Genomic DNA, 14,572 nt, shown 5'->3' with positions numbered 1-14,572 from the left:
AGCTATAGACAAATGACCTAAGTCGTCAGACCTGCATCCCCACCCTCCGACCAGGGCTGGGAAAATGAATCTAACTGGTGTTCTCAGAGCCCTGAGCCTGGGCGGAGCAGGGCAGCAGCTGCTTGAATTCCAAGGCTTCACACCTGCCTCCTCCACCTCCCTACCCCCACCCGAAGGTTCTAGAACAAAGGTGCTTTGTGTTTTGTACAGATGGCTTCTACTCATCACTGGGTCCTCAGGTCTGAGGCCTCCTGGAAGAGGGAAGGTGTGTGGGGATAAGAAGCGGGCTCTGCCCCAAAGTGGTCACCCAGTGTGACACCTAAGGCTCTATAGCAGTGGGCATGTCCCCAGAGGTACTTCCTGCCTTCCCCATGCACCGTCCTCTAGATGCACAGAGAAAACAGCAATTCGTGGAAGGTACCTCTTCAGTCTCCAAAAGATCTGGGCTTTCAGGTGCTGGTCATCGTGTGCTTGGCGAGTGCGGGGGGGGGGGGGGGGGGGCGGCTGCACACACGACTATCTTGTGTAGTTGGAGCTGACCGAATTCTGGATTCTTCGAAACATTCTCCCACTGCAGAGACTGTGGGTGTCACTGCATATGCATTCCAGCTCTGGCCTCCAAGCTTTCTACCTTGAACTAATGCAAACACAAGACAAAACCCACCCCTCTTAGGCGGTAGGTGCGTGAGTGCATGGTTGTAATTCCGGCACTGGGGAGGATGGGGCAGGAGGATGGCCAGTTTGAGGCCAGCCCCGGTTCCCCGGTTACAATATAAGTTAAAGGTTAGCCAGGCTTTAGGGTTAAGACCCTGTTTCAAATAAAACAAAGCACAATATGGGACTGGAAAGAGGCCACAGCCTTGGACAAGTGCTTCCTTGAGTTCGGATCCCCAGCCCGCAGGTAAAAAGCCCCAGGTGAAGTGGTTTGCTTCCGTTCCCAGCCGCGTGTGGGAGGGGTGGGGTGGAGCAAGGAAACAGGAGGATTCCTCCCCCTCCCCAACCCAGCCCCAAGCTGCAAGCCTAGCCAATCAGTGAGCTCCGGGATTCAGCGAGAGACCCTGTCGCAAAAAATAAGGTGGAGAGGGATAGAAGTGAGACCTCCGCCCCATGACAACTCGTACGAGCACGTACACATACATACAAACCTAACCAAAAACCTCAAAACAAAAACTGCTTAGTGGAATAGGTCCCCTCTGCCACCCTCTCTCAGCGCAGTGAGATACAAAAGGAAGCTTTGGCTAACCTGGAGCGCACAAGAACGCACAAAGGGTTAACACGAGTTGGCACTGGGTGGAGAGGCGGAGACGAGTTTTCATTGGTGGAAAGTTATCCAGGGATGTGGTCTAAGAGTCTCCACACCCCACCTCCTTTCCGTACCCCCCCCCCCCCCCCCCCGACTTTTGTACCTAGTCTCGCCGGGACAGAGAAGCGGGCCGGGACCAGCCGGGCCAGATCAGACTGGACCCCAGGGGCGATGCGGCTGCTGCCCCTGCTGCGGACTGTCCTCTGGGCCGCGCTGCTCGGCTCGCGCCTGCGGGGGTGCTCCAGCCTCCGCCACCCTGTCTACTGGAACTCCTCTAACCCCAGGTAGCCCGACTGAACGAGGCGAGCGCCTAGCTGGGCCCGCGCGCTCCCAAGCTGTGCGCGCGCCCGCCGCTCGCCTTTTGCAAGGCGCTGTCTGAGCCCTGCCCAGCCGCGCGCCGGGGCTCCTTTGTTTGAGCCGGCGGGGGAGGGGCGAGGCGTGCCCGGGGTCCCCCCGCCCGAACGTATTGGGGGACGGGCGGAGGACCCTAGTTCTGAGGGTGGTCGGAAACCGGGAGCTGGGGGACCTGGGCCCGTATTTCGGGCCCCGCCCCCCTTTTCTAGTGAGCCCCAACCTCCGGCCGGCAGCAGCTGGGGCGGACCGCTGAGAACCCGGGAGGGGTCTTCTCCCTAGTGAAAGAACGTGAGTTCTTCTCTAGTTTTCAGGTCCCCTCGGCTCCTGATTTTGTTTGATATCTCTGCTTCCATCTTGATTTTATTTCTGCCCAATCCTGGCCCTGCCCTTCCAGCTGATTCACCTGTGGGCCAGTCATTTGACCTTGCTAACCTCAGTTATGTCATCTACAAAATGGGCTAATAATACCTAGTGCCCTGGGAAGCGAGCGGACTGACTGAGGTCAGGCTTGTGAAAAGAAGTGCAGCTGTACAGATTTAGATGCGTGTTTCTTCCTCTCTGCTGAGCTGGCTGCCTTTGAACCTCAGGATTTTTTGCTGTTTGTATCCTGCCTCCCGTTTCTCTCTGCCTCTCTGCCTTCCCCATCTGTTTTCCGATTTTCTGCTTCAGACAATCTGTGGCTCTGTTCATCTATTCACTAATGTTTGATAAGCACACACTGTTTCAAGACTAGTGCTGGTCTGCTGGGCATTGCCAGTGTGAGAGGCGGAGACACTGCCCCCTGGGAGGCTCCAGACCCCCAGGGCAGGCCAAGATAGTCATTCTGATACCAGGACTGGGTGATAAGCGCTGTTGTCCTGGACTCGCCGGCTGCTTCTGTCTCAGCTCCAGACCAGCGCCATCCCCAGCTCTTGAGTTTCTAGTTCATTCACCAAATCCACAAGTATTTATTGGGCACTGGCTTTGTAGGGGAACCTTTCCACACCCAGTGTAATGAAACACAAAGACGCTAGCTTCTCTTAGCTTGCCTTCTAGTGGTCTGAGCTAAGCCAGGAATCCATCTAATCAAGCGTTCCTACAGCAGGGGTCCCTGGCTACTCAGTGCAGAAGGTCTGGATGCCTTTTCTAGACATGCTTTACTGTGCACATGGTGTTGGAGGCAGGACTCATTCAGTATTCGGTGCTTGGGGGTGGCCTGTCCCAGCCCTTCTCTCCTGTGAGCAATTCGGTTGTGTGTGTATGGGGTCCTTTTATACCTAGCCTTGTCTGGTCAAAAGGAAGTTGGACTGTGTGTGGTGGCACATGCCTGTAATCCTAGTTTTCTGAAGGGTGATGTGGAGGGGGGAGGGGGATGTCGCAGCCTTGGGAGCTCCAACTCCAGAGCAGCCATCACCACCTCTGGCCCCCTCCAGCACCTGTGCTCACGCACATGTACCATACACATAGAATAACTAAATAGTATAAATTACAGAAAGACTGAGATGGGGCAGGAGGAGCATTGAGTCAGGCCAGCTTGGCTACACAAGATTCTCCCTAAAGAGAAAAGGAGAGCCCGCTCATTCATTCTCTTTTTACCATGCCTGTTTCTCCCTAAGAGCTCCAAGTTCACTTCTCTAACTCTTCTGTGGGCGTGTATCTGCTCCACTGCCTCGGCCTCAGTGCCTGCCAGCATTCGTCCTCTTAGCGTTTATCACGCACAGATGGTAAGCCAGGCCCCATGTGGGGCAGCGGGCTACAGGGAAGGTGCCCTGAATGATGGGTAGGATGATGGGGTAGGATGGATGATGGGGTAGGAGATGGATGATGGGGTAGGATGGATGATGGGGTAGGAGATGGGGTAGGATGATGGATGATGGGGTAGGATGATGGATGATGGGGTAGGATGATGGATGATGGGGTAGGAGATGGATGATGGGGTAGGATGGATGATGGGGTAGGATGATGGGGTAGGATGGATGATGGGGTAGGAGATGGGGTAGGATGATGGATGATGGGGTAGAAGATGGATGATGGGGTAGGATGGATGATGGGGTAGGAGATGGATGATGGGGTAGGATGGATGATGGGATAGGATGATGGGGTAGGAGATGGATGATGGGGTAGGAGATGGATGATGGGGTAGGATGGATGATGGGGTAGGATGATGGGGTAGGATGATGGATGATGGGGTAGGATGGATGATGGGGTAGGATGATGGGGTAGGATGGATGATGGGGTAGGATGGATTATGGGGTAGGATGATGGATGATGGGGTAGGATGGATGATGGGGTAGGAGATGGATGATGGGGTAGGATGGATGATGGGGTAGGATGGTGGGGTAGGATGATGGATGATGGGGTAGGATGGATGATGGGGTAGGAGATGGATGATGGGGTAGGATGGATGATGGGGTAGGATGGATGATGGGGTAGGATGATGGATGATGGGGTAGGATGATGGGGTAGGGGTAGGATGATGGATGATGGGGTAGGATGGATGATGGGGTAGGATGGATGATGGGGTAGGATAATGGATGATGGGGTAGGGGATGGATGATGGGGTAGGATGAATGATGGGGTAGGATGATGGATGATGGGGTAGGATGGATGATGGAGTAGGATGGCTGATGGGGTAGCATGACGGCCTCCTCGCTAATAAAGAAGCCTTATGGGCTGGGCACTATAGCCCCTTAACCTCTCTAAAACTGACTTGATTGTCACATTATTACCTATACACTGTCTCTCAGGGAGGTATTCAGTCTAGGAGTTGACACAGGCCTATAATCTCAGCTACTCAGAAGACTAGGGAAGGAGGCTCATAGGTTCAAGGCCTGCCTAAACTATAGTGAGTGCAAGGCCAGCCTGGGCAACTTACTAACAGGAAAAGGTAAAAGGCTGGTCATAGTCAGAAGTAGTCACTTAGCATGCGGGCCTTGGAAACGCACCCTTTCTGAGCTATTCCATGACTAGTTGGTGAGAGAGGCCAACTCAGACCCCACGGTCCGACTGGGCCGCACACTCCCATCAGCCCACACTCCCTTGTGCCCACAGGCTGCTTCGCGGAGATGCTGTGGTGGAGCTGGGCCTCAACGATTACCTAGACATCTTCTGCCCGCATTATGAAAGCCCAGGGCCCCCGGAGGGCCCCGAAACCTTTACTTTATACATGGTGGACTGGTCAGGCTACGAGGCCTGCAAGGCAGAGGGGGCAAGCGCCTTCCAGCGCTGGAAGTGCTCGCTGCCTTTTGCCCCTTTCGGCCCCGTTCGATTCTCAGAAAAGATCCAGCGTTTCACACCCTTCTCCCTGGGCTTCGAGTTCTTGCCTGGAGAGACATACTACTACATCTGTGAGTGAGCAGCTCGGCTCGGCTCAGCTCCGCATGGCATGCCTGGGGGAGGGAAAGGAGAGGAGGAAGGGGGCTGTGGCTCCTAAGGCTTAGGGGCTGGGTTGTGCTGAGAAGAGACTGTGGAAGACTAGGGAGTTGCCGAGAGTCATGGAGGAGCTGGTACTTGGGGAAGATAAGCCAAGAAGGCCTGAAATAGTCTGATTCCAGGGGATGGTTTTCTGTGCTGACTTCTTCCTCCCAATTTCCCATCAGCGGTGCCAACCCCGGAGAGTTCTGGCCGGTGCTTGAGACTGCAGGTGTCTGTGTGCTGCAAGGGGAGCGGTAAGTGGGCCAGGGTCTGGGGCCCTTTGGGGGTCAAGAAAAAGGGGGGGATAGGAACATCAGACCTCAGGGGTCCAGGCTAAGCGTCAAGCTCCAGCCTCTGTTCCCATAGTCACCCCTGCGGCAGCTTCCACCACACCTTCTTTAAAACTGGGCATAGAGAATGGGGTTCCCAAGGGGCAGGGCCTTCCAAGTCTTACTTGGACTTGAGGACTATTGACTAGGAAGGTTTGGAAGTGGGGTTTGGGAAGGATGAGAGCGGTCGTGGGAAGGCAGTGGCTGTTTTGGGAGACCCTAGAGCCTGAAAACAGACTGAGAAGACCAGGGAGGAGGCTGCTGAGGAAGCAGGAAGACGCAGCAGGTTCTACCTCTTCACCCTCACAGGATCCGAGTCAGCCCATCCTGTTGGGAGCCCTGGAGAAAGTGGCACATCTGGGTGGCGCGGAGAGCATGCCCCCAGCCCCCTGTCTCTCTTGCTGCTGCTGCTGCTCCCAATACTTCGTCTCCTGCGAGTTCTGTGAGCCAAGTGTATCTTCCCTGTCACCCCAAGGAACCAGAGCCCTTCCCAAGATCCTCTGCTGAAGGGGTTTTTGCCACCATACCGGTGATGCCGTGCCAGGCAGACACGATGAAGCTTTGATGTGCAAAGTCAGAGGATCTGAGGTGACCCTTGTAGGTGACTGCCCCTCACCACAGGCTGAAGAGGAACTACAAGGGAGCTGCAGACTGTCCAGGGCCCCCTGGAGCATCGCTGCTTTGATGGTCTTGTCTCTTCCCCCAGAAGACTGGGATTTGGTGAGATCAAATCCTTGAGCCACTGGGGACCGAAGCCAAAGACCTGTGAACAGGTGGGTTCCTGGGCCAAGAGCGAGGGAGAAGCCATGCCATCTGTCCCCTCTAGGTGTCTTCCCAGGGGCAACTGTTGCCCTCCCAGGGGCCATTTATTTGTCTTCTGTGAAGACGGACTTGCCATGAGGTTGAATTTCATGCTGGTTTGTATTTTTTATAAGTGTTTGGACCAAACCTTCAATAAATCACCCATTCTCATGGGGCATGGTGGCTCACACCTGTAATCCCAGCACTGGGGGGTGGGAGTGGGGTGGGGGTGGTAAGCAGGAAGTCAGTCTGGGTATGGGAGACCCTGTCTCAAAAAAAAAAAAAAATGGAGGCCAGTGAGAAGATTCAGCAGGTTAAAGTTTTTGCTTGCTGTAAAGCCTTGACCACCTGAGTTCAGTCCCTGGAACCCACCCACATGGTGGAAAGAGAAGAGACTTTTGAAAGTTGTCCTTTGGACATGCCACATGAGAATACACACACACACACACACACACACACACACACACACAAATAAACTTACGTTAAAAACCACCCATCTTTGTCTTACTCTCCCTTCTGACTTCTTCCCTGACACCTGAACTCCCTGGGGCCTCAGCTCTTAGCTCGACTTGGCCTGACCCCCATGCCAGCTGTGTCCAGGCCATCCATGCCAGACATCAGTGGGCACCCTTCTGGGCAGTTTGGGATAGGTGCCAGCAGGAGCTGTGGAGCTTGGCACCCTCTCGCACCTCCTCAGCCATCTTCCCGTGCTAGGTGGCAGATGCTGCTGACATCCACTCTGGCAAGGCCTACTCCGGGTGCTGGGGTAAAACCCAGGGGAAACAGAAAAGCACCTGGGTTTCAGAATGCCGGCGTCAAAGCGAGACTTGCCGCCCTCCCCCTCCCCAAGGGCACTCTGGGCGGTGCCTGGCCTAGAACTGGGAAGGTGGGGTCAGATCAAAGCCTTCTTCCCCAGCGGCCTCTTTGTTCTGAGCTTTTATTAGGAGAAGGAGGTGGGGCTCTCAGGAGAGAGGGCTCCTTCGTCCTTAGTGATACTGTCTCATCCTCTCAGATAAGACGGACACCCCCTAACTCCGCTAGGGCCCTCTTTCTGAACTGTGCCCTAGGTGGGAGTAGGGGAGGGAGCACCCCTTCCCATGTACTCGCGCTCTGCCCTCCCGGGTGCCCGGCAGGCTCCCCTGGCTATGTGCCGGCCTGCCTGGCATGGAGCCAGCGATCGATAGGTGGATGTTGTGCTGATTAGCCCGACCCCGGCTGCGGCAACGAGAGGCTGCGTGTGAAGATTATGGGGCGGGGGTATGAGGGTCAGGCACCAAGATGCTGGAGTTGGTGAAGCCTCCCCCCACCCCACGTCTCCTTGCACACCTAAGTCAGACTGGTTTTTTTTTAAGGGAATGGGACCTATGTATCACACGACTCTGGTCCTCACAGTTCGCGGTAATTCTTTGGCTCTGGCTAAGGCCCAGGGTTAAGGAGAGTGGCGGCAGGCAGAGCGATTTTGAGTTAATAATCTCCTCATTCGAGGCCAGTTTCAGAAAATGTTGCTTTATCGGTGTTTGGGTTAGGCTCCTGACCCTAAACTTTGATCTTCAGCAATTAAAAAGATGTTTATGTGTCGAAGAAAAGGCGGACTGAGAACTGTGGGAGGAGCTGTGGGCTGAGTCTTTTGGTCCAGCGTTGGAGTTCATCGCTGCCATCTTCCTGGAGGGCGTCTATGTGTTGCCATGGAAACCAAAGATACAGTTACCTCCGTCCCTCGTCAGAGAAATTATAAGCAGGGCAAGCCCGGGGAGATTGTTAAGTGGCCCCTGCCCTGAATTCAGAAATACGGGTTCTTACCCAGCTCCCCCGAGATTACACACAGTAGGAGCTCTGGCTGGCAGCGCCAATCCCTTGTGCAAAAGGGACTGAGACCTCGTTGGTTTTTCTCAAGTTGAGACACATGGTCTCAGTTTCAGGCTGCACTTGACACAGACTTGTGCATTTGCAGGTGCAAGGGCGGATGCTGGGGAGGACACAGGAGCACCCTCAGGCTGTAGGCCTTCAGGCCAAACCATAACTCCCCTGCCCCTTCTTTTCTGTTCCCTTCCTCACAGCGTGGGCCCTGCACGTTTGGCAGTTGCCCGCCCAGGTACTTCCTGGTAGAAAGGTCTCATGGAACCTGCTCTTAGCACCAATATAGGCTGAAGGCTTTGGCGGCCCTCTCGTGCCTGGCCATACCCACGAGAAGTCTTCGCAGCGTGTGCAGGGGCACAGTTCCAAGAAGTTATGCAGGCCTGAAAGTTTGGGGCGTCACCGGTCTCCCCTAAATTCAGCGGCGCTGGACGGCTGAGAGTGGGGCCCTCAACTTACTAAACCAGCCCTAGTCTCAGCGGTACAGATGCGAAAACTTAATCTTTCTCTGTCTCCCAGGCTTGAGAGTCCTTTGCCTGGATTCTGCTCCACACTTACCACGTAACAAATTGCCCTTCAAATCCCGAAATGGCTTCTTCTTTTCCGTATTCACTTCCTCCTCTCATCCAGTCAGCACTCTGTGAGCTCCCCGCCATTCTTTTAGCTGGGGTCGTCGGGGGATCCCCCGCAGTGACGCAGTTGAAAAGTGAGCACTCTGGCTTCCGAATAGCCAATAGGATCCCTGAACTTGGGGCATGAGGTCATCAGTGGCGATCTGCATTGGTTCAGGCCTGGAAACGAAGGTCCCCATAGCAACCGACGGTGCGTCCAAGCGTAACCTTAAGAGTGGTCACTGCTCCAATTGCTGGGATCCATCTCCTGTAGCCGCTTTAAGAAGGTTTTGGGAACTGGGCTGAAGAAGCTGCAGAGGAGTTCAACGTCCCAGGTTCTGTAGCCTTCACCCAAGCAAGCTCTTGTCTTACTTAAAGTTATTCTTTTCACTCAAAGCAAAGGTCAGTGTCACTTAACCCAGAAAGTTTAGGTAGGGGTTATTTGCAACAGCCATGGTGCCTTGGGTGCAGAGCTACTGCCATGGGGAATGTCAATTCTGAGATCTGTTCATCTGCATATCGTCTGCATCTCATTTGCATTCTGCTCATTTAAGGTCAAATTGGGCAGACATCTCCACCTCCCTATCTCTGTCACTTGTCTGTATCCGCAATCTATCCCTTGGTGACTCCGTAGTCCTCCACTGTCCGATTCCACGGTCCCCACCCCTCCTCCCACTCTCCAAAGTCGCCTGGGGGTGGGAAGTGGCAAAGACTAGGGAAAGGAGAAAGAATAAGGCATGTGCCTCTCCTCGGTGTTGGCGACAGATGGGGAGTGCCGGTCGCTACTGCCTGGAGACTAAACTGGCAAAGCTAGCAGTAGGGGGAGGTGCCCCGGCTGGGGTGAAGGTCTCCAGGGCCAAATCACCCACACGGCCTGGTGAGATGCTGGAACCAGGATGTTGGGTTCCAGCAAGGAGCAGGCGTGCCCACCTGTCTGGTGTCAGGGCCGTCCCCCCCCCAGCAATTAAGCGCTAATGAACTGTCATTTAACCCTTACCTGACTACCAGCTGTCGGGCGTGTGGGACTGAAAATCATGGTCTCACACTGATAAAAGGGTGGAAAGGACGGCCTCCGAAGAGACAGAGACCAGGGCACTTGGACACAGGAAGGAGGGGCCTTGGACAGGGTGTCTCTCAAGGGATTCTGTGACTCTAGGATTCCTGTGGACTCTCCAGGGACTCTGGGAATAGCGGCACTGTCCAAATGCATTTTTTTCTCTCATGGATTTACAATTATTTATTAAACACCTCTGTGAACTAAATACCAGATGGCATTTGGGTGCTGAGTACACTTATTTGCATGAGACAAGAAACTTTCTCTTCAGAGACATGCCAGGCTGAGTTCGAGGCTAGCCTGGTCTACAGAGTGAGTTCTAGAACAGCTGGGGTTACAGAGACAAATCCTGTCTCAAAAAAACAAAAGAGAGGAATAAAGACAGAGAAAAGAAATCTTCAGAGACAGACCAGCCATTAAATAAGTATGATGCCAAGTGCAGCATTAATACAGAACTCCATACAAATGACTGGGAACCGGCCTGCTCCTCTAAACGTCCTGAGTTCAATTCCCAGCAGCCACATGGTGGCTCACAACCATCTGTAATGAGGTCTGGTGCCCTCTTCTGGCCTGCAAGCATGCATGTAGGCAGAATACTGTATACACATTAAATAAATAAATCTTTTTAAAAAAACTTACAAATGATTGGGAACACAGAGGAGAATGGTCTCTGAGAAAAGCTTTGGTTGAGAAGAACAAAATTTATGGCAGGGAGATGCTTATGTGCTTTCACACAGCAAAAGTCCACATGGAGATGTTCTTCAAGGACTGTTGGTACATGCCTTCGCAGCATGTTTTCATCTACGTGAATGTACGTGTGTGTGTGTGTGTGTGTGTGCATGTGCGTGTGTACGTGCATGTGTATGTGTGTGTGTGTGTGTGCATGTGCGTGCGTGTGTATAAGAGATCTGGATCTCTTGATCTCTGCTTCTGAACTTGTATTGTGGTTTTATTACAGACCAATGCTGCGAAGATGCTCTTGTGCAGATTGGCCTGAACCTGCACAGCCCAGGGGAGAGAAGTGGGGAACTCATGTTGGCTCCACGGGAAGAAGTGGGCAGACGTTGTCTTGGCACCAGAGCCAGAAACCTAGCTCCTGAAGCAGCAGCAGCCTGACCAACAGAGGCAAAGGACTGGGCTCCAGGTTTCAGGGTACACCGAGGCCTGGTGGGCCACTCTGTCTCCGACTTTCCCAAGGCACTGGGTGTTACAACCACCGCTCCCCACCAGGAGTTCAAGTCCCCTCCCCCACCAGTCCTTCTGTGTAAAAGAGCAGGCCAGCTCAGACCTGTCTGCTGCTGGCTCTCTCCCTGGGGAACTGATCTCCAGGGACAGGAGAGGCTGGGGAATGCTAAGGCTTGCAGAGAGGTTGCCAGGTACTCCACCCTGACTCAACAAGGTTCTCTGCAGCCCAGGCTCTCCCCACCCACTCTGGTCTTTGCCCAGGCATAGACTGCATTGCCAGGATGCCCTTGACTGTTGGGCCGAGAGTGAGGGCCCGAGCTCCGACTGTGAAGATGTCTGGGTAGTGGTACCCAGCTCAAAGACCTCTCCACACCATGGGATCTGAGAAGGTCAAGCGCTCCTTCTCCCACAGTTCGAGGACAGGGCATTTCTGATTTATTTCTTTATTTAGCCCCTTTGTAGCCTCGACTACCCTTGAGCTCACAGAGATCTGCCTGCTTCTGCCTCCTCCTGAATGCTGGGATCAAAGCTGTGCGCCACCATGCCAGGCTAAGACTTCTTTACAAACAAAACAAAAAAATAAACAGAAAGCAAAACAAAAAGCCCCATAACTTTCTCTTCCTTCAACCTACTTAATCTTCTCCTGCTCTCCGAGCCCTAGGTTACCCTTCTCTCTCTAATGGTTGCCAGGTGGATGGGAAGGGCTTCTGGGCTGACCTGGGTGGGCAGAGCAGGAGGCGTGCTCTTAATAAGGACTCAGATGAAGCCTCCATTAATCAAGCAACCCCTGGGCCGGAGCACGGTGCTAAGTGCTTCCTAGAGAGTGTGGATTCTGATCTTAACAACAAGCACCTTCTCAAGGAGGGAGGCGAGAAAAGCAGACCAGGAGAAGCTAAGTGACCGGCAAGTCACTGAGTAGCAGGCTCAGGCTGACCCTGTACACACGTCCTCTTTCTCAACGTTTCTTCTTCAAGGACCATACTTCTAATGGAATACCCCAGAGACGTGACCTACCACAGCCCCCCTGGCTTCCTCAGTCCAGCAGAGGAATCAGGCATGGGTAGGAATTGACATTATTGTACTTAGATTCCACCAACCACGCCTTGCACCCTAAGCTTCTGTATCCTAGACAGAATCGGGGTACTGTGTTTCCTGCTGCCATTCATTTTTTAGCCCATGTGTCAGGAATACGTGTGGCTTCATGTCACCTCCGGTAGTGCAGCGAACCGCAGGGCCACATGGACACACTCTCCGAAGTGAGAAGGTGAGTGCACACACCTGGCCCCACCCCACGTCCCCAGGTGTCTCTGGTACTTACACAGCCGAACACTCATGACCCTGGGAAAGGTGCAGAGCCTGTGAATATTTCATGGCAGGAGCTGGCGGCGGCTGCTCACACCATGCCCAAGCTCCCCTCTCACAGGCTTCTTGTTTATTTGTTTAATGAATTATTTATCCAGCCCCCTCCCCTCCCAGCCTTCCCCTCCCCCAGGGCCTAGCCTCCATGATTTATTGGACTAAACTCAGCTCTGTGGTTGCTCCCCTATGTCCTGGGAGCTGCCGTGGGCTACATAGCTGAGTGCTCCCTGTGCCCCAGACCTGCTCAGCTTTCTGATTCCTTGGACCTCAGGGAACAAAGAATGGGCTCAATGCTACTAGGGAGATCATGGCAGCCAGATCACGTCTGATGTTTCAGCGTTTCACACTTAAGTCTATGATCTGCTGTGGGAGATAAAACCAAGGGACTGATTAGTCTCAGGCAGCTTTATCCTTCTTTATTTTTAATTTTTATTTATTTATTATGTATACAATATTCTGTCTGTGTGTATGCCTGCAGGCCAGAAGAGGGCACCAGACCTCATTACAGATGGTTGTGAGCCACCATGTGGTTGCTGGGAATTGAACTCAGGACTTTTGGAAGAGCAGGCAATGCTCTTAACCACTGAGCCATCTCTCCAGCCCAGCTTTATCCTTATTATTATTACTTTGAGGTTGGCCTCAAACAAATCTTGTAGCTGGAGATGATCTTGAACTTTTGCTTCTCCTTGCCTCTACCTCCCAAGTGCTGGGGTTAGAGGCACCACTATACCTGACTTAATTAAAAATTTCAAGACTAGGCATGTTAACACATGCATTTAATTCCAACACTCCAGGAAGTAGAAGTTGGTGAGTTCAGGGCCGGTGTTGTCTTCATAGGAGTTCTGGGACAGCCAGGGCTACATAGTGAGACCCAGTCTGATACAAACAAATGAACAAACAAAACCTTTTTATTTCATCATTTTATGTGTATGGGTATTTTGCCTACATGTGTGTCTATGCACCATGTGTGTACCTGGTGCCTGAAAAGCCAGAAGAGGGGGTAGGATCCCATGGAACTGGAATTAAAGGTGGTTGCAAGCTGCCATATAGATGATAGGAATTGAATTCAGGTCCTTTTGCAAGGGTTAAAAAGTATTCTTAATCGCTGAGCCATCTCTTCAACCCCAAACACACTTTTAAAGAATGAAACAGAGGGAAACTGAGGACATGTCCCCTGTAGCAGAGTAAATATTACTTTGTGAACCTTTCTGCTTCTGCTCCATGCTACATTCAGCAGTGCTGTAGATGTGTGCACACACGCATGCTGCACGACAGCGCTGTAGACGTGCGCACACGCATGCTGCATGGCAGCGCTGTAGACATGCGCACACGCATGCTGCACGGCAGCGCTGTGGATGTGCGCGCACACGCATGCTGCACGCAGCGCTGTGGATGTGCGCGCACACGCATGCTGCATGGCAATGCTAAATAACATATTCCTACCACGGGTCAGTCAAGAATGACTGGAGTCACAGGTATAAACAAAGTCCTGCTCCCCACATTGGGAGACTTCTCCTGACACAGATGCTACAGGTTCCAGGCGCAGACAGCAGCTAAGATCTCCTGTCCAGAAACCTAGTCCTTCAAGAATCCCAGTCCCAGTCAGGTTTAGTAGCGCATGCCTTTATCCCAGCACTGGAGGAAGAGGCAGGCGTTTGAGGCTGGCCAGGTCTACCTACCGAGTCCCAGGACAGATACATAGAGAGACCTGTCTCAGACAAACAAAGAGACTCTCAGTTCCCTTGAGGTTTTTGAACGGTGCTATAGCTGGAGGTGCATATACTGTATATTCTGTAGACAGAACTGCCACCTACACTTATGAAGTTTGTGCTTGGTTCAACACAGGACAAGAAGAGGCTGCATCAGCTCACACACACTCCCCACTAAGATGGAGAGGCACGTAAGCCCGCTTCCCACAAAGACACTCTAGAGACAGAGTCTGCATGGAGGGCTGCTTTGTGATCTACACAGAGACTCAAAGCAGCCAGCAGCCCCATGAACAGAAGCCTGGGTAGCAGAGGAGCCCACCCATGGACACAGGCCCCATATAGGTCTCACCTTGAAAGTCAGATTTTGGTCAGAGAGAGAAAGATGATCTTAGACCCAGGCTTAAACAAAGAGGGCCCCCAGTACAAAGGCTCCCCTTTTTCCCGTTTTTTAAAATTATTATTATTATATGGGTGTGGCTGTGGGTATCTGCACATGCCAGCACCTTTTCAGGCCACAGAGGGTATCAGATCCACTGGAACTGGACTTCCAGGCATCTGTGAGTCATCTGATGTGGGTGGGTGCTGGGAATCAAAGGTGGGTCCTCTGGAAGAGTGACAAA

The 14,572-nt window shown here is 52.9% G+C and overlaps 1 protein-coding gene across 1 annotated transcript; it reads left to right on the top strand.

Annotated features, from left to right (window-relative positions):
* The first annotated feature begins 1,400 nt into the window (after positions 1-1,400).
* On the top strand, positions 1,401-6,378 carry Efna4 (ephrin A4). Its single transcript, XM_041656180.1, has 4 exons — positions 1,401-1,587; positions 4,688-4,983; positions 5,236-5,304; positions 5,689-6,378. The coding sequence occupies exons 1-4, from the start codon at positions 1,475-1,477 to the stop codon at positions 5,823-5,825; spliced, it is 615 nt and encodes a 204-aa protein (XP_041512114.1). The 5' UTR covers positions 1,401-1,474; the 3' UTR covers positions 5,826-6,378.
* The last annotated feature ends 8,194 nt before the right edge of the window (positions 6,379-14,572 follow it).

The sequence above is a fragment of the Microtus oregoni genome, unplaced genomic scaffold (genome assembly GCF_018167655.1).
Source record: "Microtus oregoni isolate MIOR12 unplaced genomic scaffold, Mior012 000007F_ref0000211, whole genome shotgun sequence".
In the NCBI taxonomy this organism is placed as follows: domain Eukaryota; kingdom Metazoa; phylum Chordata; class Mammalia; order Rodentia; family Cricetidae; genus Microtus; species Microtus oregoni.
The sequence above is the reverse complement of the archived record's forward strand: the minus strand, read 5'-3'. Positions and strand labels throughout refer to the sequence as shown.

Bases quoted from the DNA above. Each gene is read 5' to 3' on its own strand.
- Efna4 (XM_041656180.1), top strand. From the start codon at position 1,475: ATGCGGCTGCTGCCCCTGCTGCGGACTGTCCTCTGGGCCGCGCTGCTC. The intron at 1,588-4,687 runs GTAGCCCGACTG...TTGTGCCCACAG, and splicing joins TGGAACTCCTCTAACCCCAG to GCTGCTTCGCGGAGATGCTG. The intron at 4,984-5,235 runs GTGAGTGAGCAG...ATTTCCCATCAG, and splicing joins AGAGACATACTACTACATCT to CGGTGCCAACCCCGGAGAGT.